The 27560-nt window shown below is 42.9% G+C and overlaps 1 protein-coding gene across 1 annotated transcript in view; it reads left to right on the top strand.

The window, feature by feature from the left end:
* Positions 1–27560, top strand: part of SLAIN2 (SLAIN family member 2) — a 91213-nt gene that overhangs the window by 52952 nt on the left and 10701 nt on the right. Inside the window, exons 5-7 of the mRNA XM_089690116.1 lie at positions 1413–1772; positions 10381–10518; positions 18289–18571. Coding sequence (XP_089546242.1) covers positions 1413–1772; positions 10381–10518; positions 18289–18571 — 781 coding nt within the window. The remainder of the gene's footprint in view (positions 1–1412; positions 1773–10380; positions 10519–18288; positions 18572–27560) is intronic.

The following is a 27560-nucleotide window of genomic DNA, read 5'->3' as shown; positions in this document are numbered from 1 at the left end:
GCACATCAGTTTACATTATCACTGCTAATTCCCAAGCCTGTAGCTTATGAATCGGCACTTGGCCACACTTAGCCCTACCCACTGCTTTCTGGATTGACAGCAATGCATATATTGCAGAAACCTTCCCACTGTGAGCTGTAGTGTCTGGGAGGGGGAGTGTGTGGGAAACATATGAAGGAGGCTTAGCCAGGGGAGGTAAAGGAAGTTTTTTGTTTACCCTATGAGGCTTGAGCATCATCTTTTTCATACAGGGGACTTTAGTTGTACTTTATTTTTGACGTGTTAGACCAGGGCAGGTTCACTTTAATTTGCCCACCCTGATTTGTTTAAGCCTGTAGGTGTGCCTTGCACTTTCTAGGTTTCCTTTTAAAGCTGAGTTTAGACATTTTCGCCTGCCATTCGTATTGTTCATATTGCTTGCTCTCGCGCTATTCATTGTGTTTCTTTGAACACTCCTCCATTTACAGAATGCAGTACATTGTGGGAGAATAGTATTGTGAGCAGTATGAATGACAGAGTGGGCAGAAGGGGGCAGGTGAGCCGTGTAACTTTTCTCAGTAGCAGCGGTGCTGCCAACATTTACAACACCAGAAGCTAGCCTCTCAGGGCTGTATCCAGGCATTGCAGGGAAGAATTTTTACCCGAAGCAGCTGCCACATCATTAAGCATAACTATTTTTTTCTTTTTTGGATACATCACCAACGCACTAAACTTCCTCTTTCAATTAATTAGCCATACCCTCGGTACTTTTTCTTACACTTGGCCTACGTATTTCACACTGATCCTTTTACACTTCTGATACAACATTGCCAGTATTTTTCACATTCTGGTAACAGATATTACTTTTTTTTTTTTTTTTTTTTTACAAGAAACATGCCTGCTCGGGCATCAGTACACAGCGGCTATTAGACCTGTCAGTTCTGTGTAATGAACATTTTAAAAAACCCTTGTGTCTCTGTGTTCACTTCAGGCTAGTGATCATAGTGTCACTGGACAGTTGTGGTATTATAATAATGGACAGGATTGTGGGATTAGGGTTCCGTAAATGCAGCTTTTTGTTTTATTTATTTCTCTATTGATTGAGCTGGATGCACTCCTAGCTCCTTTCAGATCAGTTTTTACTTTTTATGTATTTTTGTAGGTGAATAAGAGAAAAATGTTTCCCGTTCTTTTCTCATACCAGGAGTAAAAAGAAAGGCCAGCAAGCTTTATACAGTGCCAAGACATAGCCTGAACTGTACTGGGGGAAAAAAGAGCAAATGGTCAAAGTTTCAAGTCTCCAAATGTGCTGCAGATAGCAGTAAACTGCTATTGAGCTTATTGGTCCTTAGGGAAAAATCATGTTATTTGTGAAAGGTTTCTTCTCAGAGGGTTCTGTTGGCTCACAAAGTGTCTTCCTTTTCTACATTAAGGCCTTCGACAAGAGTATGCAGCTTCAGCTTCTCGTCGCAGCTCTGGTTCATCATGCCACTCCATGAGAAGAGGGACGTATAGTGACCAGGAACTTGATGCTCATAGCTTAGAAGATGACGAAGAAGGAAGTCACCATTCAGCTCACTTGCCTGTGAGCAGATTCTCACCCTCACCACGTCACTCTCCTCGCCCCTCTCCCAGACAGTCTCCCAGAAACTCTCCACGCTCCAGGTCTCCGGCACGCAGCTTGGATTACAGAGGTGTGTCTCCTCAACCCATGCTTAGCCGCCTACAGCAGCCCCGCCTTTCGCTTCAGGGGCACACCACAGACTTACAGACAAACGTGGTGAAAAATGAAGGTAAATTACTGTTTAAAAAAAAACACATGTGCTTTCTGTTGGATAGCCGTTGTTTTAGAATTTTCGTGTAATGTGAACCTATTTGAGAGGATTTCTACTTTCACAGAAGAAGTATAAACTCCCAACCACTTGTCCAAGGCTAATGTTTGGGGATCTCGTCCGTTAAAAACCCATGGTGATCAACTTTTTAACAGCTGAAGCAATCGTGTAAAGCTACCACTGCTCAAGTGGCATCGTAGGGAGACTCCGGAATGTTCCAGATGTGGAGGCTCCACTGCGGACCTCTTCCACATGCTCTGGAAATTTCCAAAACTAGTTAGATATTGGCGCACTGTAATTAATGTCGTAAATCAAGCATTTCAAACACAAATACATAATGATCCACTAACCTGCATACTCAGATTCCTAGGTGAGGAACTTTTCACCCTTCATACCCAGACTTCTATCTCCAGATTATTTATAGCCCGCAAATGTATTCTGAAATGGATCACCCGAATTCCTGCACCTTCACCCCCCAAGATCACCCCAATTTTTGCACCTTCACCCTTCTCACCCCAGATCATTCTAGTTCCTGCATCTTCACACTTTAGTTTAGCCCCAATTCCTTCACCCTTCAGGTCACCTCAATTGCTGCACCTTCACCCCTCTGATCACCCCAATTTATACACCTTCACACCTGACATCAGCCACAATTTCACACCTCAGATCAGCCCCAGTTCCTTTACATTCACACCTCAGATCAGCCCCAATTCCTTTACCTTCACACCTCAGATCAGCCCCAATTCCTTTATCTTCACACCTCAGATCAGCCCCAATTCCTTTATCTTCACACCTCAGATCAGCCCCAATTCCTTTACATTCACACCTCAGATCAGCCCCAATTCCTTTACATTCACACCTCAGATCAGCCCCAATTCCTTTACCTTCACACCTCAGATCAGCCCCAATTCCTTTACCTTCACACCTCAGATCAGCCCCAATTCCTTTACATTCACACCTCAGATCAGCCCCAATTCCTTTACATTCACACCTCAGATCAGCCCCAATTCCTTTACCTTCACACCTCAGATCAGCCCCAATTCCTTTACATTCACACCTCTGATCACCCCAACTTCTGCACCTTAAGACCTCAGGTCAGCTCCAATTTCTGCACCAACACCTCATATCACTCTAATTCCTGTACCTTCACCCTTCAGATCACACTAATTTTGGCATCTTCACACTCCAGGTTAGCCCCAGTCCCTGCGCCTTCACAGCTCAAATCAGTCCTAATATATGCAGTTTCAGGCTGCAGATCAACCCCAATTCCCGCATTTTCAGGCTGCATATTAGCCCAAATGCATGCAGATTCAGACCTCAGATCAGCCTCAATGCATGCAGCTTCAGGCGACAGATCAGCCCCAATGCATGCAGCTTCAGGCCACAGATCAGCCCCAGTGCAAGCAGCTTCAGGCCACAGGTCAGCCCCGGTGCAAGCAGCTTCAGGCCACAGGTCAGCCCCGGTGCAAGCAGCTTCAGGCCACAGGTCAGCCCCAGTGCAAGCAGCTTCAGGCTACAGGTCAGCCCCGGTGCAAGCAGCTTCAGGCCACAGATCAGCCCCGGTGCAAGCAGCTTCAGGCCACAGATCAGCCCCGGTGCAAGCAGCTTCAGGGCACAGATCAGCCCCGGTGCAAGCAGCTTCAGGGCACAGATCAGCCCCGGTGCAAGCAGCTTCAGGCCACAGATCAGCCCCGGTGCAAGCAGCTTCAGGCCACAGATCAGCCCCGGTGCAAGCAGCTTCAGGCCACAGATCAGCCCCAATGCATGCAGCTTCAGGCCACAGATCAGCCCCAATGCATGCAGCTTCAGGCCACAGATCAGCCCCAATGCATGCAGCTTCAGACCTCAGACACCCCTCAATGCATACCTACGCACACATTAAACCTCTGTTCAGTCCAGTGCTTGAATGTACTTCAGACTACAGATCAGTTCCAGTCTCATACAATTATGTATTTCGAGCACACAACCTTTTTAAATTAAACCTGAACTCCATGAAAAACTTTAGTTTAAATATTGGTAACTATTACTTTTAGAAAACTCTGACTAAATTAATATACATGTCATGACTAGATGTCCAGTGGGAACATTATGACTTATTATGTTTTGACTTATTTATTTTGGACAAATAAAGCAGCAGAGAAGCAACTCTCAAACCGGAAACACACTTTGATTTAATAGTGGACTGCAAGGTGGGTGCTCAGGCCCCAAAGTGTCCTCCAAACACTGGATACAATATATGAAAAACAGGAAGAGCTGGCAACTCCAAAATCCGTATGAAAGCTTTTATTGCTGATAAAGTAGTGACATAAGAGCACGCTGATGTATTTCAGCAAGCAGCTTTGATCACTGCATAGTGTTTAATAAAAGAAATTGTGTGTGTGTGTGTGTGTGTGTGTGTGTGTGTGTATATATATATATATATATATATATATATATATGATCTCCACCCAAAAAGGATGGTTCTAAACACAGGCTCTCACAAAAGGTCAGTATCTATAAACATAGAGAAACAAAAGATGGGAAAGGATAAATGAAAAACCACAATATATCTAATAGATTAATCTCAAGAAAAGATCCACATCCCATATTAAATTCATTCCGACTGGGCTTCTAGTGTCCAGGGTGAAAATCCACCAAACCTCTGTCTCTTACAACTTGCGGTGGAATTTACCACTATAGAGAATGTTTAACTTTTTCTATCCCACAGAAAGAAAAGGATTGCATATCACCTGCGTATACATGTTTGAAATGCCGGTAAACCGAAGATATATTTCTGTCCTTCATATAGCTAGCCCCATTGAAATGTACCGAGATCCTAATGCAAAGAGACCTAGATGTGCATCCAACATACTGTATCATGCATGTGGTGCACTCAATAAGATAAATCACATTTTTAGTCGCACAATTAATAAATTGTTGGATTTTGTATTCTTTCCCACTGGATTGGGAAATACTGTTTTTGTTTTTTCTGCTGTGTTTACTGTAGTATCTACACATCCTAAGATCACAGCAGAAAGACTCAACAATGTTAGGCCAAGTGTTGTTTAAGGGAGAAGAAGTAAACAAACTTGGGAGTGATATATCACCCAAAGTATTTGCATGCCTGCTGAAAAATCTGCATCCATCAGATATAATAGGCAAAAGATCTTTATCTGCTGACAGGACCGATAAATATTTTTGAATAATGTTGATCTGTTTGTATTCTTGCGAAAATGTAGTTACAAATGTAACAGATTTGCTACACTGGTAAAACGTCCATCTTTTTTGACAGTTTTATTCACCAAAGCTGATCTATTTTTCCTGGACACAATATCCATTGCTCTGTTGATATGCCAATGGCTATAGCCCCATTCCCTTAATCTATTTGAGACATTTCTACACTCCTGTGTGAAATCCACCTCCGTAGAACAATTCCATTTGGCTCTGGTAAATTCCCCCACAGGAACAGATTTAATAGTATGTGCTAAATGACAGCTTGTTGCAAAGTAGTAAGGAATGACCAGAGCACACTTTACGAAAGGTACGGGTGTTAACAATACATGTGGTGGAGTGACTCAGGGGATTAATGTCAAGAAAACAAATTCTGTTTGAACCACTATCAAAACTAAATTGTAAGTTTTTAGATTGTTATCATTGATGTAAGAAACAAAAGAGGGAAGCGTACCATCTACATTATTCCGCACTAGTACAAGGTCATCGATGTACCTCCCATACCACATGATCTTGTCAGTAAATGGGCTTAAGTGGGAGAACAAAAAATGTTACTCCCACCATCCCATATATAAATTGGAGATGCAGAAAACATATCCCTCATGGAAGCATCCGTGCACTGAAGATAAAAAATCCAACCAAAAGTAAATAAAAGGTCAATAAAAAAATCTACCAACATAATTAAAGACTTCTTAAGTTCTGTGTATGAACTATAGTGCACCAGATGGAATTCCAAGGCCTCCAATGCAAGATCATGTGGTTTGCATGAATAAAGAGATTTAACATCTAATATGACCTCTATGAATGTATTCTTCCAGTGTATATCTTGGACATGTGCCAATACAGACAATGTGCCCTTTATTTAGCCTGGAAGTCTGACTACCAGTGGTTGCAAATGTTGGTCCATCCGAGCACCAAGTCTCTCCAAAAAGGTACCAATCCCTGCCACTATGGGGCGGCCTTTAATTGGAGTTTCTTTTTTGTGGAGCTTGGGTAGATGATGAAACACTGGAACCACCGAACAGTCAGGCATGAAATGCTCAGCTGTTTTAGGGGATAACACCCCTGTCTCCCATCCAAAATCCAAAAAACGTGACAACTGTTCTTTAAAGACTGGTGTAGGGTCCATTTTCAGGGTCTCGTAGGTAGAGGTGTCATTAAGTTGGCATAAAGCCTCTAGTTTTTTAATCCTCTGAAGAAAGAATCACTACTGTTCCCTCTTGTCAGCAGCAAGTATAACTATCCTTAAGAGATTTCGGCCCATTGAGGGCTTCCCTCTCCGCTTTATTTAAGTTACCTCTGACATGGGTGGAACCAGCAAGCGATCTCTCCTTCAGATTAAAAGGTTCTTTCTCTACAAGGCTCTGAAATGTATCTACAGCAGTGCTCCTAGCCTGTATGGGTTAAAAAAACTTATTACCCCTATGTGTAGTGTCCAATTCTGAGCCAAACAAACCACCTGAAGAATCCGACTGTAATTTATCCAGAGCAGACCTGGCCATCAGGTCCTGAAACACAAATTGTCTACATCCTTCATACTATTAACGCTCTGAGGAGAAGACACAGCTGGTACCTCATCAGCGTGAAAGTGTTTTCTTAACAAAATATTTCAGTTAAATCTATTCACATCTAACAATGTATCAAAAATATCAAAATGGAAGACTGGAGTGAATGACAAGCCTCTGGAAAGCAAGGAGATTTCAGAAGATGTGAAGGAGAAACCGGACAAATTCACAACATTAGTAGTAGAATTGCTACCAATAATCACCTCACTCAGTCCTTCTTGGTTCTCACTTGCCCGGGGATACTTGTTTATGCTTGATCTTGTTGCCCCTTGTTTTTCTTTTTGGAGGGCACAGAAGCCCCTTGGTTTTTTGGGGTTTTAAAAAGTTCATCATCAGAGGCATCCCTAGTAAAGATTAAAGTGACTGAATCTCTTGAGGCAACAGAGGCTCCACCATCTGCAGCTCAGATTGAGTGTCTGGTTTATTAGGTGAACTGCAATTAACATGCATTTGATTCCTTCGTCCCATTTTTTCTTATTTTTGAGAATAGAATGTAGCCTCTCAGACTTGTTACGGACCTACACAGTATCCTGTTCATAGTCCTGAAGATCTCTTCGGTATTTATGCCTCTTAATAGCCATTATCTCTTGTTCCAATTTGTTAATGGACTCCGTCAGTTCATTATTTCTAATAGTATGAAGATCAAGTGATTGGTAGGATCTCTGAGTCCCTTAACAATTTCAATCTCCAGGTTAATGGTCCATAATAGAGCTTCCTTCTGTGTTACAATTAGATCCATCAGTTCCAATAAGCAGTTGGCATTCCAGTTAAAAAAAAGACTAGGAATATACAGTGGAGGGAATCTTAATTCATAAGCTCCTCGGGATTATAGCTTCACTGATGTACTTCTTGAAAAATTGGTGCACATATGGCGTCAGGAGGAAGAGTTGTTGGATCTCTGGTATAAAGCTGGGAGATCTTAGATTGGTGGTCCATGATCCCACACAAAATACGATCCTTGTTCAAAGAACTTGAACCCGAAGGTTCCAAGGTCACTGCCGCAGCCATTCCACAGTCAAGAAGCAAGGATGGTGAGTGCGGTTTATGTTGGTGTTGCACTGGTGGATGGTGGAAGCACATATCACAGAAGGATAATCAAATTTGTTATTGAAGCACTCTGGAGTTTGGGAGAAAGGACGTTGCATTGTTTGAATTGTTTTCGACACTAAGTTTTTTTTTTTTGTTTTTTTTTTGACACTTTTATCCAATTAATAATTGTATATGTTTTATGATTTATATTATGTATAACATGTAAGTTATCTGGTTTAGGTATTGTTTTGCGCTGTTTTCATTTGATAAACATATAAACCTATCCCCTGTCTACAGAGTCAATAGCTAAAAACCTCCAAACTTCTTGTGGCCTTCAGAGTTGCACAACAATTGTGCGTAGAGAGCCTTACATCACCAAGTGCAAGGCAAAGTGTCAGATGCAGTGGTGTAAAGCACGCCACCACTGGACTCTAGAGCAGTGGAGACATGTTCTCCGGAGTGACAAATCACTCTTCTCTGTCTGGCAGTCCAATGGACGTGTCTGGGTTTGGTGGTTTCCAGGAGAACGGTACTTTCCTGACTGCATTGTGCCAAGTGTAAAGTATGGTGGAGAGGGGTTATGGTGTGGGGTTGTTTTTCAGGGGTTGGGCTTGGCCACATAGTTCAAGTGAAAGAAACTCTTAAGGCGTGAGCATACCAAGACATTTTGGACAATTTCATGCTCCCAACTTTGTGGCAACAGTTTGAGATTGTTTCTTTTAGCTCGAGGAAAGAAACTAAAAGAAACTGTTTCTTTTAGCTTGAGGAAAGTGACATCATTCTCTGAGCTATATTGATAAAAAAAAAAAAAAAAGCCGGTAATTACTTTTAAAAACCAGCACTGACATGTAGTGACAGCCAGTTTTCGGCCGATATGTTTTGGTGGCTGAAATTTCGGTGCATCCCTAGCAACGGTTTTAAAATAAAAAAAACACTAAAGTTAATTGTGGGACACACACACACACACTTTTTTAGTAATATATAAAATATGAAGTTATCCCAAGTAAATAGCTACCCAGCATGTCAAGCATTAAAATTGTGTGCACCCGTGAAACACTGAAAAAAAAATGTCAATACCCCATATTTTCCATAGGTAATGCTTTAAAAGCCCCTACAGGTCACCAGTTTAGCTTAGCCCATGAGCTCTGGTGCTGAAATTATTGAACTCACTTTGGCGTGCATGGTAATATGTAACGTGTAGTACAATTGCCATTTTTTCCGTAGTTACCCCAACTGTTGCATTTTTTAATATATGCCTGTGTATGTGGGTGTGAGGAGATGCATTTTTTTTTTTTGTGGGGGGGTGGGGGGTTGTGTTGTTTTTTTTTTTTTTTTTATTTAATTCTCATGTGTCTTAATTTTTTTTTAACTTATGATTTTATTGCTATTACATAGGGGACCAATATTCCCTTGTGTAATAACATATAAGTGACAGGTCCTCTTTGTTGGGGTGGGGGGCAATGTGTGCAATAAGCGGGGCAGACGAGGAACAGTGTATGCAGTGTACACAGACAGGCTCCCTCACGTGCGCTTGTTGCCAGTTTTAAATGTGATTGCCAGCATTTTTTTCTTTACAGTGCTGAGAAGAAGCTTTCATTCGCCCCTGCTAAAGTAAAAAAAGGGGCAGTGCTATCCCCATGACCCCACCCCTTTGTTTACTTCAGTAGCACATGAATGACAGCTCCTTTGGCGCTATAACGTAAAGGTGAAAAAAGCCGGCAATTACATATAAAACTGGCAATGTCAGCGCAACTGAGGGAGCCTGTCTGTATACACTGCTCCCTCACTGTATACACTGTTCCTCTCCTTTCCTGCCCCCCCCTCCCACATTGTCTGTAGTGGACACAGCCCCCCAACCCCCCCCCCCCCCCCCCATTGATTATTCGTCTTTACATAGAGATGCATTGATGTCCGCTGTCATCCCATGGATGAAATACAGACAGTCCGCAAGTGTGAAAGGGGCCTTAAAATCTGAACACCCTTTTTTGCACAGGCATCACAGGAAGTGAGGGAAAATTTCCTCAATGGGGTTACAGCAGGACTATAACAAAGTTAAATTCTTACTTTTCAAAAAGGGGAAAACGTGTATTTGGCTGGATTTGGGCTTTAATCTTCAGGATTCCTGTGATCTACTTTATGTGATATTGTCTCACACCCATAGTTACTTTGCATTGTGTAATGTCTGTGAAGTCTTCTGACCACACAAGTCAGGCAATCAAACTGTGCTGCAATTTCAAGCTTTGAACTGAAGCAGCTGGTGCATTTTCTTCCACTTTCCCACATCAGAACTTTTCCTATTATTATTTAGTTTATTGTTGTGCTGCCCCATTATAGCACTCTGTAGAGTAATAACAATCCTAATATGAAGTGTGTGATCCCCTCCCTGCCGTCCTTTATGCTCCTGGAACTGTCATCTTCTGGAAAAAGGATTCCCTATACTGTATATACCCACCTTTATCAGATGGTTCAGTAATTTCCTGACTGAAGCTGTAAGGCTGCTGTGACAGATTACCTGCAAAAGAGACAAATAATTGATGTAAAATCTCATCAGTATTCCAAGCCATGTTATTAGCGAAGCAAAATATGTAGAAGGCATATAAGATGTGAAAACTTGTAAATATGAGATGACTGAATGTCCATCTCCCTTTACATAGGTAAAAACGAGACTTGTATCAGTTCAGATCTCTTTTAGGCACTTGAGCTTATACTACTCTTTACTGCTTAGCACTCTTTACCTATATACTGTTTGTATTTTATTTGCACAGAGAAACTGAGACGGAGTCTTCCAAACCTCTCCAAGGCGACGAGCATTCAGACAACGGAGGCTGTGAAAAACAGCAGAAGTTGTGAGTCAAATCTGCAGGTGTCAAATGGAGGATCCTCTCGAGCACCGAGTACTTCCAGTAAGTGAAAATTGGTGTTGCATCACACTGCTTACTGAGTTATATATTATGAGATTTTATGTAATGACAGCAGGTTGGTAATGTGATCAAAGAGTGCTCAAATGTTAAAGGGGTTTTAGGGTTAGTGCCATTTTTCTCCCCACTAATTTGGTATTCTAAAAGTCCAATAGGAAAGTAAACTCAGGATGCCTAGATGACACATCTGTCAGCTTTCAATAATGTAGACATCCCTTAAAATGACATTACATGTGTTCAAGGAGTAGTGCTTTCAATTGGGATCACAGAGAGACGTTTGGCAGTCATTATCATTTATTACATTTTATTATATGTGATTAAGTTTCATCACGGCTATAGATTGTTGCTTGTGTAGCATGAAGGGACTTGCATCTCAGCTCCTCTGTTTTATTTGAAGCATTGATTGTATTTTCAAATTTCCCTACACTATGAGCAGGAAAAAATTGGCATCATAACATGCTGAAATATATGTACTCCTACTGGTGGTGTATTTCTAAATAAGTTTTGGCAGAGGAAAGGTTTACAAGAATAGAATCACATTTTTTTTACAAAGTAGTTGTAAAAGATGGAGACTCATTTGTGTTATTACACAGATGTGTCTTCAGCAGGGGTCACCTTAAGGCTAGGTTCACATCTGTGCGGGTGGTGCCGCTGCGGATCCGCACGAAAATCGTTGCAGCTGCACCACCCGCACAGAGGAATGCGGACCCGCGGGCGGGTGCCATTAGTTCTAATGGCACGCCGCCTGCACTGGAAAACGCAACCGTACTGGGAACCGCGGTTCCCGTGTGGGTTGCGTTTTCAGATGATGTGCAGGGACGACTTCTCTGCGTGGCACGGGAGTCCATTCAAACGGCCGCATATATGTGAGCCAGGGGTTAGTTTAGGGCGGCAATGGAGCAGATGTTGATCTACCTTGATGTTCCCTCATGGCGAGTAAGATTTTGTCGTGAATAAAGTACCATTCTTTTATTTCACCTGTAACTCTTTTGCAAGTGTATGTCTAACAAGTATTTTTTATTTTATTTTTTATTTCTTTTTGGGGCACTGATAGATCTTTGCCTTATTTACAGTCCTGGTGACAACAGTTTCACCATACTGAAAGTGAGGGAAAATCTGCAACAGTGACATAGACCGCTTAAAAAAAGCTTTGGGTTCTAAACTTCTTTACTAGTTAAAAAAAAAAAAAAAAAAAAGCTTCTTTATTCTTTTGTATTTTTTTCGTGTTCCAGATTTTCCCTGCTTCCAGTGTAACTTGTTACCAGGAGGGTAATTGAGGAAATATCTTTCTAACAGAGCCCCAGATAGCAATAGCAGTCCAAACCTGATAATAGATTTAAATCTGTCCTATATTATCCATGAAATTTGACGGGACATATTTTCACTTAAACTTGGGATGAAGCTAGGCAATTCAACTTGGTCATAGATCTAAAGATAGAAATGAGCTGAGCTTGGATCTGCCCTTGCATGAGCATCCATATTGGTCAGTGAGGCCAACCATGGCAAAAAAGAATCAGTAGCGATTATCAGCAGGGGACAAGACCCAGTTAAGATTTTACTGGAATCCTGTAGACTTGCTATTCACTCATATCTCTAGATCCACTGCTCAATCTGACATGAGGTGTCCACTGAAATTAACTTTTGCTCATGCATTTTTCATCGCTTGCGCAGTCGGATTTGCCTTGTGTGTCACAGGTTTATTTGAAATAGCTTTGTAGATACACCATTGCTGTTGCCTTCATTTTCTAGTTAAAAATAAACATATATTTTACATTTATGGTATTTCTGAAAATCTATTTTATTATTGCATGTGAAAATACATGAAATAGTATACTTTAGACTTACGGCGCAATGTTCTTATTTGGTGTGCATGTGTGCCTGCCAGCTGCTGTGGTGCATGTGCCCAGTTATGCAGTCTGCTCCCCTCTGTGCTTCTCACTGATATTTGAACTGAGAAGGGCTCTGGTATAGTTAACTTTGTGCAACTTGTACTTGGTTTATGTTATGTTTGCAATAAAAGCTATGCCTGTGAGGTAGTATTCGCCTTTTTGGCACTTTTTGTTTACACATGACAATCTTGCTAGAAAATTTCTTAGAACCCCCAAACATATATTTTTTTAAGCAGCGGCCCTAGAGAATAAATTTGTGGGTTTTGCAATTTTTTTATGCCGCACAGTGCTTTTTCAAATGCAAAAACACAATACATAACCCACTTTTTTGTAAAATATAAAAGATTTTGTGGCAAGTAAATTTACCAAACCTGTCATGCTTTAAAATTGTGCACGTCCGAGCAATGGTGGCAAACAACATAACTTTTTTGATCCATAGGCGACACTTTAAAAGTCTTTACAGGTTACCACTTTAGATTTAAAGAGGAGGATTGGTGTAGAATTACTGCCCATGATTTGACATTCACGGTGATACCTCACATGTGTGGGACGATTGTTGTTTGCATGCATGCAGAACCAATGCATGCATTACCTTTGTGCACAAGCATGGGGGGGGACACTGAAATTTTATTTTTTTTATTTATTTTTTACACTGTTGCTTTAAAAAAAATACCTTTTTTTGGATCACTTTAATTGCTGTCACAAAAAAAATGTAAACATCCCTTATGACAGCAATAGGCCTGTCTCAAGTACTCTTTATGGAGGGATCTGGGGTCAATTAGACCCCAAATCCCACATCTGCCCTCAAAAGCATTCAATCACACCAAGATCAGTGTGATTGAATGCTTTTATTTTTTAAAAATGGAGTCTTGTATTTCCACGTGAACCGGAAGTGATGTCAGGTCACCACTTCTGGGTTACCATTTAACAGAACCGAACAAAGCGAATCCGGTCTTTATGTGGCTTTATAACCAGCCAGTGGTAGTGCCGGCTGATCAATCGAGATTCTTAAAGAGAATTGAGATCCTGTTAAAGCCATGAGAAGGAGGGGGCTTCCCTTCCCGCTGCTTGTAATAGTAATCGAGTGGCTAGTTAGCTGCTCCGATTGCTATTATAAGAAATTTGACTGTCGGCTCTGCAAAAAAACAGTACTGGGATGATACCTGCAATGCGGGCATCATCCCGGTATAACCACTTGAAGTTCAATGATGTACCAGGTACCGTATTTTTCGCTCCATAAGACGCACCTGACCATAAGACGCACCTAGGTTTTTGAGGCGAAAAACAAGAAAAAAAATATTCTGAACCAATGGACTGCAGGCACAGTACAGGGGATGACCAGAGACTGCGGACACAATACAGGAGATGACCAGAGACTGCGGACACAGTACAGGAGATGACCAGAGACTGCGGACACAGTACAGGAGATGACCAGAGACTGCGGACACAGTGCAGGAGATGACCAGAGACTGCGGACAAAGTACAGGGATGACCAGAGACTGCGGACACAGTGCAGGAGATGACCAGAGACTGCGGACACAGTGCAGGGAATGACCAGAGACTGCAAACAGTGCAGGGAATGACCAGAGACTGCAGACAGTGCAGGGGATGACCAGAGACTGCAGACAGTGCAGGAGATGACCAGAGACTGCAGACAGTGCAGGAGATGACCAGAGACTGCAGACAGTGCAGGAGATGACCAGAGACTGCAGACAGTGCAGGAGATGACCAGAGACTGCAGACAGTGCAGGAGATGACCAGAGACTGCAGACAGTGCAGGGAATGACCAGAGACTGCAGACAGTGCAGGGAATGACCAGAGACTGCAGACAGTGCAGGGAATGACCAGAGACTGCAGACAGTGCAGGGAATGACCAGAGACTGCAGACAGTGCAGGGAATGACCAGAGACTGCAGACAGTGCAGGGAATGACCAGAGACTGCTGACCTTTGGTGAGTGAGGGGGAGCGGGTACCTGAATTTGACAGGTACCCGCTCCCACTTCCGCGGAGTTGTCCTTCGCTCTTCTTCCCGGGCTGGCTTCTGTGACAGCCGGGTGCCCACTGCGCATGCGCGAGAAGCGCTGCGCTTTGTGAATGGCCCGGCGCCTTCTGGGACCTGTCGTGTCCCAGAAGACACCGGATCATTCACAAAGCGCAGCACATGCGCAGTGGGCACCCGGCTGTCACAGAAGCCAGCGCAGGAAGACTGTGCAGCGCTGGAGCGAGGAACAGGTAAGGCCCTGCAGGAGAGAACAGCTGAGTGGCCGGCCCGGTATTCTGACATGGTGGCTGCAGAAATACCAGACCGGCCGCTTTAAATTCGTTCCATAAGACGCACTGACACTTTCCTCCCTTTTTTTGGGGGAAAAAAGTGCGTCTTATGGAGCGAAAAATACGGTATGTGACTGGTCGACAAGTGGTTAATTTGTGATAGACTTTTTTATTCAAATTTTTAATTTTATTTTTCTGTCTTATGTTTCAATATATTCGTATTCATCTGAATAAATTGACCAATGAATATCAGAATTCCAGGTATTTATTTAGGGCAACACATTACTTGATCTAATCAGCCTTCTCCTGCACAGGCGTAGCATGAGTCCTGGTTCCAGTCTACACACAAATATATAATGACAGTCCTTTGACCTCTGTGAGTTAAACTTCCATTGATCTTTCTTTAGCTTCATGACACTTCCATAGATCAGTTTCTAGATCTTCTGGTCTTTAGAATCCACCCACTTGGCAGACAGAAGGCAGCTTACCCTTGTACTCCCTTGGCCAGACCCAAAATAGGTTCTTGGCAGATTTTGAGACAAAGTGTGGTAATCTAAGGCAAGAGCAAACATTCAGTTATGGGATGCAGAGAACAACGGGTACCCTCTTTGGGGTCATTTTGCCATAAGCACCTGTGGGTTTGGTTTTCAAGAAAAGGGAGATGCAACTTGTAAATTGATATGATCTTGGTGATCAGGTGAAATCAAGTGAAAGAAGATTACTTACAATGGGGAGGGTGCCAGAAAACACAAGGGATCTACAACCTAGCTTGAAGAGTTTGTGGAGAACATATCGTCTCCATGCAGACACTTTTTCCATTAGTGTATATTGGCGCTCAGTATGCCAGGTCCTTTTCACTTTCACTTTTTTTGGAATTGCTATGCCATTCAGAGCTCTCCCCAGCTCTCCTTTCTCATTTTTTCTTCTATTTTTCTCCTGCTTTTGGAGAAATGTTTCAGATGTCTGGGTAATAGCTGACCATGTATTTGTATGTACTAGATGTCTGTTTATTGACATTCGTTATTTGAAATTTCAAAGATTTACCTAATACTACTTATTAGTGGCAAACCTTAATAGCTGCTTTCACCCTGAACTATTATTTCCACCACGCTTCTATACACACCCTTTTTTATTCTAGGCTTCACCAGCTTCTCAACCCACTATGAATCATAACATTTTATGTTATGCATTCTCACTTTAATATCCTCACCTAATTAACTCCATGTTCCACAAAATATTATTTTTTTTTTTTTTTAAAGAAATGTAATATTTCCTTGTGTTCCTACAGCATCAAAAAGGCAGATAAATATGCCACGTACAACCCAGAAAGCAAAACAGGTTGTTGCAGGCCCTAAAGGAGGTAATGTTGAGACACTACAATGTTCACAGATGTGTTCAGTGTAGCACGAAGTCAAGACGAGAGGAATTTATTAAACCTGGACCAACCAGAATCTGAAGCAGCTGTACATGGCAACCAATCAGCTTTTAGCTTTTATATGCAAAGCCTAAATAAACAGACTGAAGTTAAAAGCTGACAGGTTATTATAGACAGGTGCTCCAGATTTGGTGTGTTCCAGTTTAATAAATTCCCCCATGGTCTTTGGGTGTAGTTGATTGGGCTGCGCAGACCCCTGGAAGATAAAACTGCTTTGGGGCCTGTGTTGACAGACTTGGGGCTTATGTCAAAGGTTTGAGATACTTCTGAGATCATTCAAAATACATTAACAGGTACTGTACATCTGATTGCTTCAAGCAGGTATTGTATTCCTATAGAGTTGTATGAGAATTCAGTGCCTTTCTGACAAAAACAAAAGCCTGTCAATACAGGCCCCTCCCCAGTAGTAGAACTTTATTTCTACAACAAACAGTCCAGAGCTACTGATCTCCTACCCTAACAGAATCCATTAGATATCTTCTATTTGTACATTTTTTGAGAAGGCTGAATATTGGTTTGTGCTTAGTTTCTGTGGAAAAGACCCAACTACTAAGTAAACCCAATGATCTGTAGACCATCTCTTCTTTCCTGACCCCATTTATGTTTATAGTCAGGGCCTCTAGGAGGGGAGTACACTGCAGCCTGCCTCCTGACTTATTATTAATACCATGAAGAATGATTTCTAGCAGCCTGTAGTAACCTTTATCACTTATATTTTGTCAATTTAGAGTGAGCAGAACAATGAATTTGAATAGCTGTTATAACTGTGTTGTGGTTTACTGCCTTATTCATTTTAGCAGTGCGGATGGCAGTACTGATAACCAAACTCTCTAGTGAGCAATGCCAATCATTGGATGTCCCGTTACTGATGGCCAAATACTGACAAAGAATATTTTGTGGCTACAGTGTATCACTGCACTTTTAAGATTGCCCTTTGTTTAAAGTGATACTAAGCATTCAGTTTTTTTTTCTTTAAAATAACAAACCTGTCATACTTACCTGCTCTGTGTAATAGTTTTTGCACAGAGCAGCCCCGATTCTCCTCTTCTAGGGTCTCCCACCAGCGCTCCTGGCTCCTCCCCATCACCCATGCGTGCTCACTCCTGAGCCAGCCTTTTGTGTCCATAACACACGCAGAGGATGGCTTGGCCCAATCCCTGTTCCTTTTTCACTAGCTGTGACTGACAGCAGCAGGAGCCAATGGCTGCTGCTGCTGTATCTGAGCCAGTGAGGAGTCAGAAAGGGGGAGGGAGCCTCGGCTCTCATGCACATCGCTGGATCATGATGGTGCTTGGGTAAGAATAATAAGGGGGAGCTGGGGGGGAAACTAGATGCAGAAAGTTTCTTTACCTTCATGCATAGAACGCTGGAAGGTAAAAAGCCTTCTGGCTTTACAACCACTTTAACTACCTAAGCCAGGAGAGTCAATGTTAAGAGAGAATGAGCTCCTGAATGCAGTCAGGAGTGTAGTTCACCTGCATTCTAAATTAACTTCAACCATGCTGATTAGCGTGCTTGTAGTTAATTGACTCCTGCAGCTCAGTAACGGGATTCCCCTATGGAAGTATGGGCAGAGAGCTGTACTGAGTGGCTGCAGGAGCCTGATATTGCACCCACAATCCACTGGACGTGGCCGCAATGCTTTGCAGGCTGCAGTTTAAAAAGTAAAAATAAGTGCACATTTTTTTTTACCTGCAAAATCATGTGCCTTTATTATTTTTTTTCCTGAAGGTGAAATTGGGCTTAAATGTTACTTATACAGGCTGTTCATGTTTTGAGATGAATACTTCTAAGGTGGTTGCAAACAAAAGTGCTGAGTAGAAGCATGCATTCTGAATTGACGTATCAGTGTTGCCTGTGTTGTCATATTATCAGTAAGAGACTGTAGAATGAGGATACATTTGCAGTTTTCATGTTCCTCACCATTTTTCTTCAGTGCCCTTAAGACAGTCTTACCACATGATTTGTTTTATTTGCCATCTGTTCTGCAAATATTTTATTACATTTACCAAGCAGAATATGAATCTATGCAACTCTGGATTCTCACAGCTACTCTTCTCTGCTTGTTTGTGAAAGCGATTTTACTGATCATAGAATGGAGAGAATGCTGACAGTTGGTGTAAAAGCTGTACTAACCATTTTTTTTTTCTCCCTGGACAGTACCTTCCCCTTGCAAGTTCCGCTCCCCTGCAGCACCCTCTCCACTGGCATTACGGCAGCCTATGAAGGCTTTGTCTAATCATGGTTCTCAACTTGCACAAGAAGCAACCTCTGTTGCACAGAACATCCCTCAAGCAGGGCCACCTCCTAGCCAGCAGTCTGGCTCTTCAAGTCCCGTTGGACGAGCCAGCACGCCAATGAGGAGTGGACTGCCCAGACCTAGCACACCTTCAGGAGGAAGTATACCAGTGCCTCGCAGCAAACTTGCACAGCCTGTCCGCAGGTAACTGTTAGAAGACACTTTCGTAGTGTTAGGTTTACTAAGTAAAGCAAAGGTTACTGAAAAAAAACACAGCAATTCTGGCAACCAATGAGAATCTATCTTTCATGTGATCTCAGGCAACTAAAATCTGGCTGCTGTAGGTTAATTCCCCTTACACTTATTTATTATTCTGTTTATGCTTTATTAAATAAACCTTTTTTGACTAAAAATCACATTCAGATTGTATTTCTATCACTTTGTTATGAAACAAAATGTGTTGATAAATACACCAATCAGCGAAAACATTATGACCACTGACAGGTATAGTGTAACACTGATTATCACGTTACAATGAAAGTGGGTGGCATATATTAGGCAGCAAGTGAACATGTTGTCCCTGAAGTTGATGTGCTGTAATGGCTAGATAACTGGGTCAAAGTATCTCTAAAACTGCAGCCCGTGGGGGAGGTTCCTGATCTTCAGTGGTCAGGACCTAACCAAAAGTAGCCCATGTAGTCTGATCAAATCGAAGAGCTACTGTAGGTCACATTGCTGAAATAGTTAATGATGGTTCTGATAGGTGTCAGAACACAGTGCATCACAGTTTGTTGGTTATGGGGCTGTGCAGCCATAGAGTGTCCATGCTGACCTTTGCCCAAGGCGACTACAATGGGCATGTGAGCATCAGAACTGGACCATGGGGCAATGGAGGAAAATGGCCTGGTCTGATGATTTCCAGGAGGAGTTTGATGTGTTGACTTCAAGTATTCCAGATCTTAATCCAATTATGCATTTGTGGGATATGATGGAAAAACAAGTCCGTTTCAAGGAAGCTCCACCTCACAATTTATAGGACTGTAAGGATCTGCTACTGATGGCTTGGTGCCAGATACCACCGCATACCTTCAGAGGTCTGGTGGAGTCCATGCCTCAACGGCTTATGGTGGGTGGTCATAATGTTATAGCTGATTGGTGTATATTTACAGTGGCTGTACCTAGTCTTCATTTATATTGCGGAGTGATGCAATTAGTGTGTTAGGAAAATCAAATCCACACTGTACACTGCTGCCTAATTTAGCTTTACAGCTTACTGTGTCACTCGATGTTCACTGGACAGAAGTATTCTTGCCAATTTAGTATCTAGTGAGCTAGCTGGAAACAGGGCAGTAGCAAAAGATGCTTCATAGCTGAAACAGGAAACATATACTACCTTCCCAGCTGTGCAGTGTGCTAGATGAATCACAAGACTTGCAGAGCAGACTTTCAAATCTTTTAACCTTTTCACTGCAAGGTCTGTACAATGTACGTACCTACAGTACTGCTTTCAGCAGGCCAGGTCTGTATGCTGTACAGATCTACATTCCTCCTCTGCTATAAGCTCATGGCCACTTCAGTTTCCTGATCCTCACCAGCAGCCCCTATCGACTACACCCTAAGCTCACACTTTCTGCATTCAGGGCCATGCGTCCACACCCACGCAGATGTTAGTTTGGAAGAAGCAGCTGTGCCTGTGCAGCCGCTGCATCCCAATTGACATGAATGGGACTGCCTGCACAGGGATGCAGAGAACACCTGGGTGGGTATACACAGCCCTCTATGGGCATACACTTTAGTATGCCCCATGTGAATGAGGCCTTAGTAGAATTTTGTAAGTTATGTTGTGTTTGTATACAAAAATAATGAATTTAGTGTATTTTTTGTGAAAATGGTTTATAAACATTTGCGCAACTATTGCAGGGCTTGAAGAATCAGTATCACTTTTTTTTTATATTATACAGGTCATGTTCTTTCAGAATATGTATGGTTTGGGGGGTCTTTTACAAATTCTGAAAGCTGTAAGTGAAAAATAACCTCCAGATTTTTAGAGTAAACTGGTTTTATTGTCAAACTCTCCGCATCTATACGCCCTGATGTGAAACCTTTCACCTCCCTCAATTGGCCAGCACTCCTCTCACCCTCCTAATATGCCACCTGTACTCCTCCTCCTCGTACTCCTCTCCTCCGTTCCCAAAATCTCCTCCCTCTACCCCCCTACTCCCCCAAAACAACTTTACATCAGACTCTCACTACTTCATCTCCCCTCTGCGGCTCTCACCACCTCCTCCTGATACTCCACTCTCCCACTGACCCACACACCACCACTAACAGACCTACACGCTCTTGCACATCCCACTCCCATGCCACCTTTCTCACCCTTCTAACCGCCGGGGATATCTCCCCGAACCCTGGCCCCTCACCACCTCACTCACCCACTAGGCACCCTCCTACTCCCACAAACCTCCGCAACCCGCTCAACCTTATACCTGTCCCCCTCCTCCCCGCATCCACCCCTCCACTCTCGGTTGCACTCCTGAACGCCCGATCGGTTTGCAACAAGCTCACCGCCATCCATGACCTCATTATCTCCCACTCCCTCAACCTCCTAGCGGTCACTGAAACCTGGATCCAAGCCACTGACTCCACCTCCCCTGCGGCACTCTCCTGTGGAGGTCTCGTCTGGTCCCATTCACCCAGACCGAGCGGTCGTAGAGGTGGTGGGGTCGGCATGCTCTTGTCACTGCTGAGCACCTTCCAGGTCCTCCCAAACCCCCCCCTCTCTATCCTTCTTCTTCGAGGCCCACTGCATTCGGCTCTTCTCTCCCACCCCTCTGAGGATTGCAGTAATCTATCGGCTTCCTGGACCCGTATCCCGTATCCCGCTTCCTCGATGACTTTTCAGCCTGGCTACCCTTCTTCCTCTCCTCTGAGCTACCCACCATCATCCTTGGAGACTTTAATATTTCTATCAATGTCAACAACCCGGCTACATTCCAACTCCTCCACTTAACCTCTTCTTTTACACTCACACAGTGCACACAGTCCTCCACCCACACTGACGGGAACACCCTGGACTTCGTTTTTTCCCAGTGTTAAACCATTATCAACCGTAACCTCCGCAACCTGAACCCGGCCCCTCTCCACTCTGCAGCTGGCCATCTGTACGACAGTATCCTTCCACTGTCATGCCCTGACCTGGCCTCTGCTGCGTTTAACGACTCGCTGTCAACTGCCTTAGACTCCTTAGCACCCCTAACCACATGTAGCATTAGACCCCGACCGCTTCAACGCTGGCAGAAGGACCACACTAAAAATCTTAAACGATGCAGTCGCGCACTGGAGCGATTATGGCACAAAACCAGATCCCCCCGAGCGTTCTCCCTTTACAAATCCACCTTCCTCACCTACACCTCCTCCCTCTATGCCGCCAAACAAGCCTACTTCGTAACCATCATCAACACCCTCTCCACCTGTCCTCGCCGGCTCTTCTCCACTTTCAACTCCCTACTCTCTCCCCCCCCCCCCCCCCCCAACTCCACCCAGTACCTCACTCACCGCCCACGAGATTGCCAATCACTTCCAAAATAAGATCGATGCAGTCCGTAAGGACATCGCCAATGCTCAATCTACCTCCCCACCTAGCCTCCCTTCCACTATAACCCCATCAACTCTCCCCTCCTCTGACCTCGCAACTGCCCTGCCCCCCACCACATCTAACACCCCGCACATTATAACCTCCCCAACACTCCTCTCCTTCAGCCTTGCTACCACTGAGAAGGTCACTAAGGTCTTCTCAGAAGCCCGCCTCACCACTTCCCCGCTTGACCCTGTCCCCACAAAACTCCTCCGGTCACTCTCCTCCTCCAACCTACGCTCCCTCACCCACATCTTCAATCTCTCTCTCTCTACTGGCGCATTCCCCTCCCCCCTAAAGCACGCGCACATCACCCCCATACTCAAAAAACCCTCCTTGGACCCCTTTGACCTGAACAACCTTAGACCCATCTCCTTGCTGCCATTTACATCCAAGCTCCTTGAGCGCTTAGTCTACAATCGCCTAAGCTCCCACCTCGCTGACAACCTCCTCGATCCACTACAGTCTGCCTTCCGTCCCCTACACTCCACCGAAACCGCCCTACTCAAAATCACTAATGACCTGCTAACCGCCAAAGCTAATGGCCACTACTCAGTCCTCCTACTCCTCGACCTTTCCGCGGCCTTCTACACAGTTGACCACCCCCTCCTCAATAAACTACACTCCCTTGGCATGAGAGACTCTGCTCTCTCCTGGCTCTCCTCCTATTTATCCCAACGCTCCTTCAGCGTTACCTATAACGCTACCACCTCCCCCTCTCTCCTCCTCTCTGTTGGAGTCCCCCAAGGCTCGGTCCTCGGGCCCCTTCTCTTCTCCATCTACACCTTCTCCCCCGGCAAACTGATACACTCCCACGGCTTCAACTATCACCTCTACACCGATGACACGCAAATTTACCTCTCCACCCATCACCTCACCCCTTCAGTCTCCGCCCATATTGCCCACCTACTGAACGACGTATCAGACTGGATGTCGCTCCATTTCCTCAAATTGAACCTTTCCAAAACCGAGCTCCTAATCTTCCCCGCAGCCCGCGACCCCCCCCCCCCCCCCCATCCTCTCCATCACGACCAACAACGCCACCATCAGTCCCACCCCGCAAGCAAAAGTCCTTGGTGTCACTCTAGATTCAAACCTGTCCTTCCAACCCCATGTTCAATCTTTGGCAAACTCATGCAGGCTCCACCACCGCAACATCTCCAAAATACGAACGTTCCTAACCCCAGACACTACTAAACAACTCATTCACTCCCTTATTATCTCACGTCTGGACTACTGCAACTCCCTTCTCACCGGCCTACCCCAACACAGGCTATCCCCGCTTCAGTCTATCCTGAACTCAGTGGCCAGACTCCTCCACCTTACCAACTGCTCCACCTCTGCCACCCCCCTCTGTCATTCCCTGTCACCCCCCTCTGTCATTGCCCAACGCATTAAATTCAAAATACTAACACTGACATACAAAGCCATTCATAACGCTGCCCCAAAATTCCTCACTGACCTGATACCCAAATACCACCCAACCCTTACTCTTCCCTCCTCACAAGACTTCCTACTTTCTAGCTCCCTGGTCTCCTCCTCCCACGCCCGACTGCAGGACTTCTCCAGGACTTCCCCCATCCTCTGGAACTCACTACCCCAATCCATCAGACTGTCACCTACCCTCCTCACCTTCAGGCGCACCCTGAAAACCCATCTCTTCAGGGAAGCCTACCCCACCCTCACTAACAGCCAATCTCCTCCTACCACTCCATCCCCCACAGCCACTTCCTCCTGTACCACTATCCCCTCCCTCCTAGATTGTAAGCTCGAAAGAGCAGGGCCCTCGAACCCCTCGTGTATTGTTTTTTGTTACTGTATTGTCTCATGTTCTGTCCCCCACTATAATGTACAGCGCTGAGCAAACCTTTTGGCGCTATATAAATACTGTATCATAATAATAATTTACAATTTGGCTCACCTTCAGTTTTCACCATTTAACAAAAAGGCACAATTTAAAATTAAAAAATTTGTTATTAACTCAGGTACAGTTTTAGCTTTTAGATTTAGTGGGAACTTAGCATGAATTTTGTACGTTTTGCCATGTATGTATTCAATAATAATTTTAGTGTATTTTTAGTGAAAATAGCGAATTGTTAAACCTTTGTGCAACTATTGCGGGACCTAAATAAAATCAGTAGCACATTTTTTTTTTTTTTTTGTTCTAGGTCATGTGCTTTTAGAAAGTGTATGGTTTCGGGGTTCTTTTTCAAACTCTGAAAGTTGTAAGTGAAAAATGATAACTTCCAGATTTTGAGTAAATTGTTTTTATTTACAGTTTTGCAGATATATTTGTTATTTATTAGCTCAATACAGTTTTAGCTTTATTATTTAGCAGGAATTTTGCAAGCTTTGCCTTGTATGTATTCACTAATAATGATTTTAGTGTATTTTTAGTGAAAATCGCAAATTGCTAAACATTTATGCAGATATCACAGGGCCTAAAAAAATCATTAGCTCCTTCTTTCTTTTGCTGGTCATATGCTTTCAGAAAATGTATGATTTGGGGGGTCTTTTACAAACTCAGAAAGCTGTAAGGTAAAAATAAACAATGAAAAAATCGCAAAAATGGTCCAGCCGCCTGAGTTTAAAAGTGGCCTGTCAGTGAAAGCGTTAACAGGTAAAACAATCCACCTACAGTTAGGTCCATATATATTTTGACAGGCACAATTTTCATACTCTTGGCTCTGTGTGCCAACAGAATAAATTAAAACGAAACAATCCAAATGAAAGTGTAGACTTTCAGCTTTAATTCAAAGGGTTGAACATAAATATTAAGCACAAATTTTAGGAACTGCAACCATTTTTATACACAGTCTCTCCATTTTCAGGGGCTCAAATGTAATTGGACAAATGGATATAATCATAAATAAAATGCAAATTTTTAATATTTTGTTGAGAATCCTTTACTGGCAATGACTGCCTGAAGTCTGGAACTCATGGACATTACTAAAGACTGGGTTTCCTCCTTTCTGATGCTTTGCCAGGCTCTAACTGCAGCTGTCTTCAGTTGTTGTTTGTTTGTGGGTCTTTCTGCCTTTAGTTTTGCCTTCAGCAAGTGAAATGCATGCTCAGTTGGGTTGAGGTCAGGTGACTGACTCGGCCATTGCAGAATATTCCATTGCAGAATATTCCACCTCTGGGTGCTTTTGCAGTGTGTTTCGGATCATTGTCCATCTGTACTGAACGACGTATCGTATTCATCCGGCTGCTTCTGTCTTCTCTCACATAATCAATAAACACCAATGACCCAGTGCCACTGGAAGCCATGCATGCCCATGCCACCACACTGCCTCCACAATGTTTTACAGATGACGTGTGCTTTGGATCATGAGCTGTTCCAAGCCTTCTCTACACTTTTTTTTTCTTCCTGTCATTCTGGTATAGATTAATCTTAGTTTTATCCGTCCAAAGAATGCTTTTCCAGAACTGGTCGGGCTTTTTAGATGTTTCTTGGCAAAGTCTAATCTGTCTTTTCTATTCTTCAGGCTTATGAATGGTTTGCACTTTGTGGTGAACCCTCTGTATTTGCTCTTGTGAAGTCTTCTCTTGATTGTAGACTTTAACAATGACACGCCCACCTCCTGGAGAGTGTCCTTCACTTGTCTGGATGTTGTGAATGGGTTTTTCTTTACCAAAGAGAGTTTCCGCGATCATCCAACACTGTTGTCTTCCATGAACGTCCATGCCTTTTTATGTTGCTAAGCTCACTAGTACGTTGTTCTTTCCTCAGAATGTACCAAACTGTTGATTAGGCCACTCCCCATGTTTCTGCTATCTCTCTGATTGATTTGTTTCATTTTTGAAGCCTTACGATGGCCTGTTTCACTTGTATGGACAGCTCCTTTGAACGCATGATGTAGGTTCACAGCAATAGATTCCTAATGCAATTACCACACTTTGAATCAACTCCAGACCTTTTACTTGCTTAATTGATGAAGAAATAGCAAAGGAGTAGCCCACACCTGGCCATGAAACAGCTTTTAATTCAATTGTCCAATTTCTTTTGGTCCCTTGAAAAAGGGGCGATGGCTACTCTTAAGAACTGTAATTTTTAAACCCTTCCTCCAATTTGGATGTACATACCCTCAAATTAAACCTGAGAGTGTGCACTTTCAGCCCATATCCATTATATAACTATAGCTTGAATATGGTTTTGTAAATACATGAAAAAAAACTAAAATTTGGCCTGTGTCCAAATATATATGGACCTAATTGTATATGCATTTCAATTGTAGATTTAGTTGTTTGCCTGGATTTCTGCTAGAAGGAAGATTGTAGAAGGATTCCTAGTAGAATATGCCATCACCTTAGAGACCCTTTTATTTGTGGGTGGTTTTGAAATCAGTCCAGACTGACTAGGTGATAAATTAAAATTTCGGTGCATTATCTCTTCTTATCACATTTAATTTTATGTATAGTCATTTTTTCCTTTTAGTAAAACAAGGGAAAGGTTCCAGAGATTCTTGGAAACAGAATTTTTTTTTTTCTTGAACAGACTTGCTCATTTTGGCCTTGCAGAACGAGTAGCCACATACAACCTGGGTTATGGTACATGATCATTTTAGAGTGAAATATGTAAAATGTAAGTGTTAAAAAGATCAGTGCTGCGCTAGTCTGCCTTTAAATACTATACCCCTATTGTCCCATATGAAGACATATATGATACATGTATTTAGAGTTGTTTGTCATATGGGAGAATAGGGGTATAGTATTTAAAGACACACTAGCACAGCACTGATCAATTTCAGACATTGCTTTATGATTAGTATGAGGATCATTTAGAGTACATGGCTGCTGGTACACATTATTTTTAGTGTTTTATAATATATTATTTAGGATATCGGTGATTAAAAATGCACATTGTTTGCATTTTATGTGGTGGATTACTGGGGATATACATTTATTAATTTTATTTATATTTTTATTTTATGAAAGGCTAAGATGTCAGTAAACCCCAATGGAAGGTTTTTCGGGGGGGATTGTCTCACCTTTTGGTGACAATTGTAAAAATATTGATTTCCCATCGCATTCTGTTTTGGTGAAAACAAAACAGGTGAATCTTTCCAGTGTGGATAAATATCAAAATCATGAATGAGATTCTAACTACCCCCCACACACACACACATTCCCCAACATTATCCAAAACGTTAAATGTTTTGTGCTGTAGGATATACTTTATTTGCAGATTAGCCAGCAGGGGGCACCTTCAGTGGCTCAGTCCATTTACTGTGTTTGCATCTTCCTATTGAAGTAACAAATCAGGCACACAGTTCTTGTATTGTTTGCAATCGGTCAGCTGACTATAGACTTGCATTTTGAGAAGGTGCAATAAACACAGCTATTGCGTAGTGCTGCAAAGCAGGAAGCAGACCCTGAGTATCCAGTAAGAAAAAAGTATTCCCTCATGTACCTATGTTATTACAAATGAAAATAACCTTTTTCAAAGGATGAATACATATTGATAACATGTACATCAAGCAGATCTCTGTTATATGTTTATCTGAAAATCTGAATGGAAAAAATGATACATTCATTTTCTCAAAGTATAATGAACAC

This window comes from Staurois parvus, unplaced genomic scaffold (genome assembly GCF_062004578.1).
Source record: "Staurois parvus isolate SC_StPar_1 unplaced genomic scaffold, SC_StPar_1.0 ptg000517l, whole genome shotgun sequence".
NCBI lineage: Eukaryota > Metazoa > Chordata > Amphibia > Anura > Ranidae > Staurois > Staurois parvus.
Note: the sequence above shows the minus strand (reverse complement) of the source record. Positions and strands in the feature narration are given on the sequence as shown.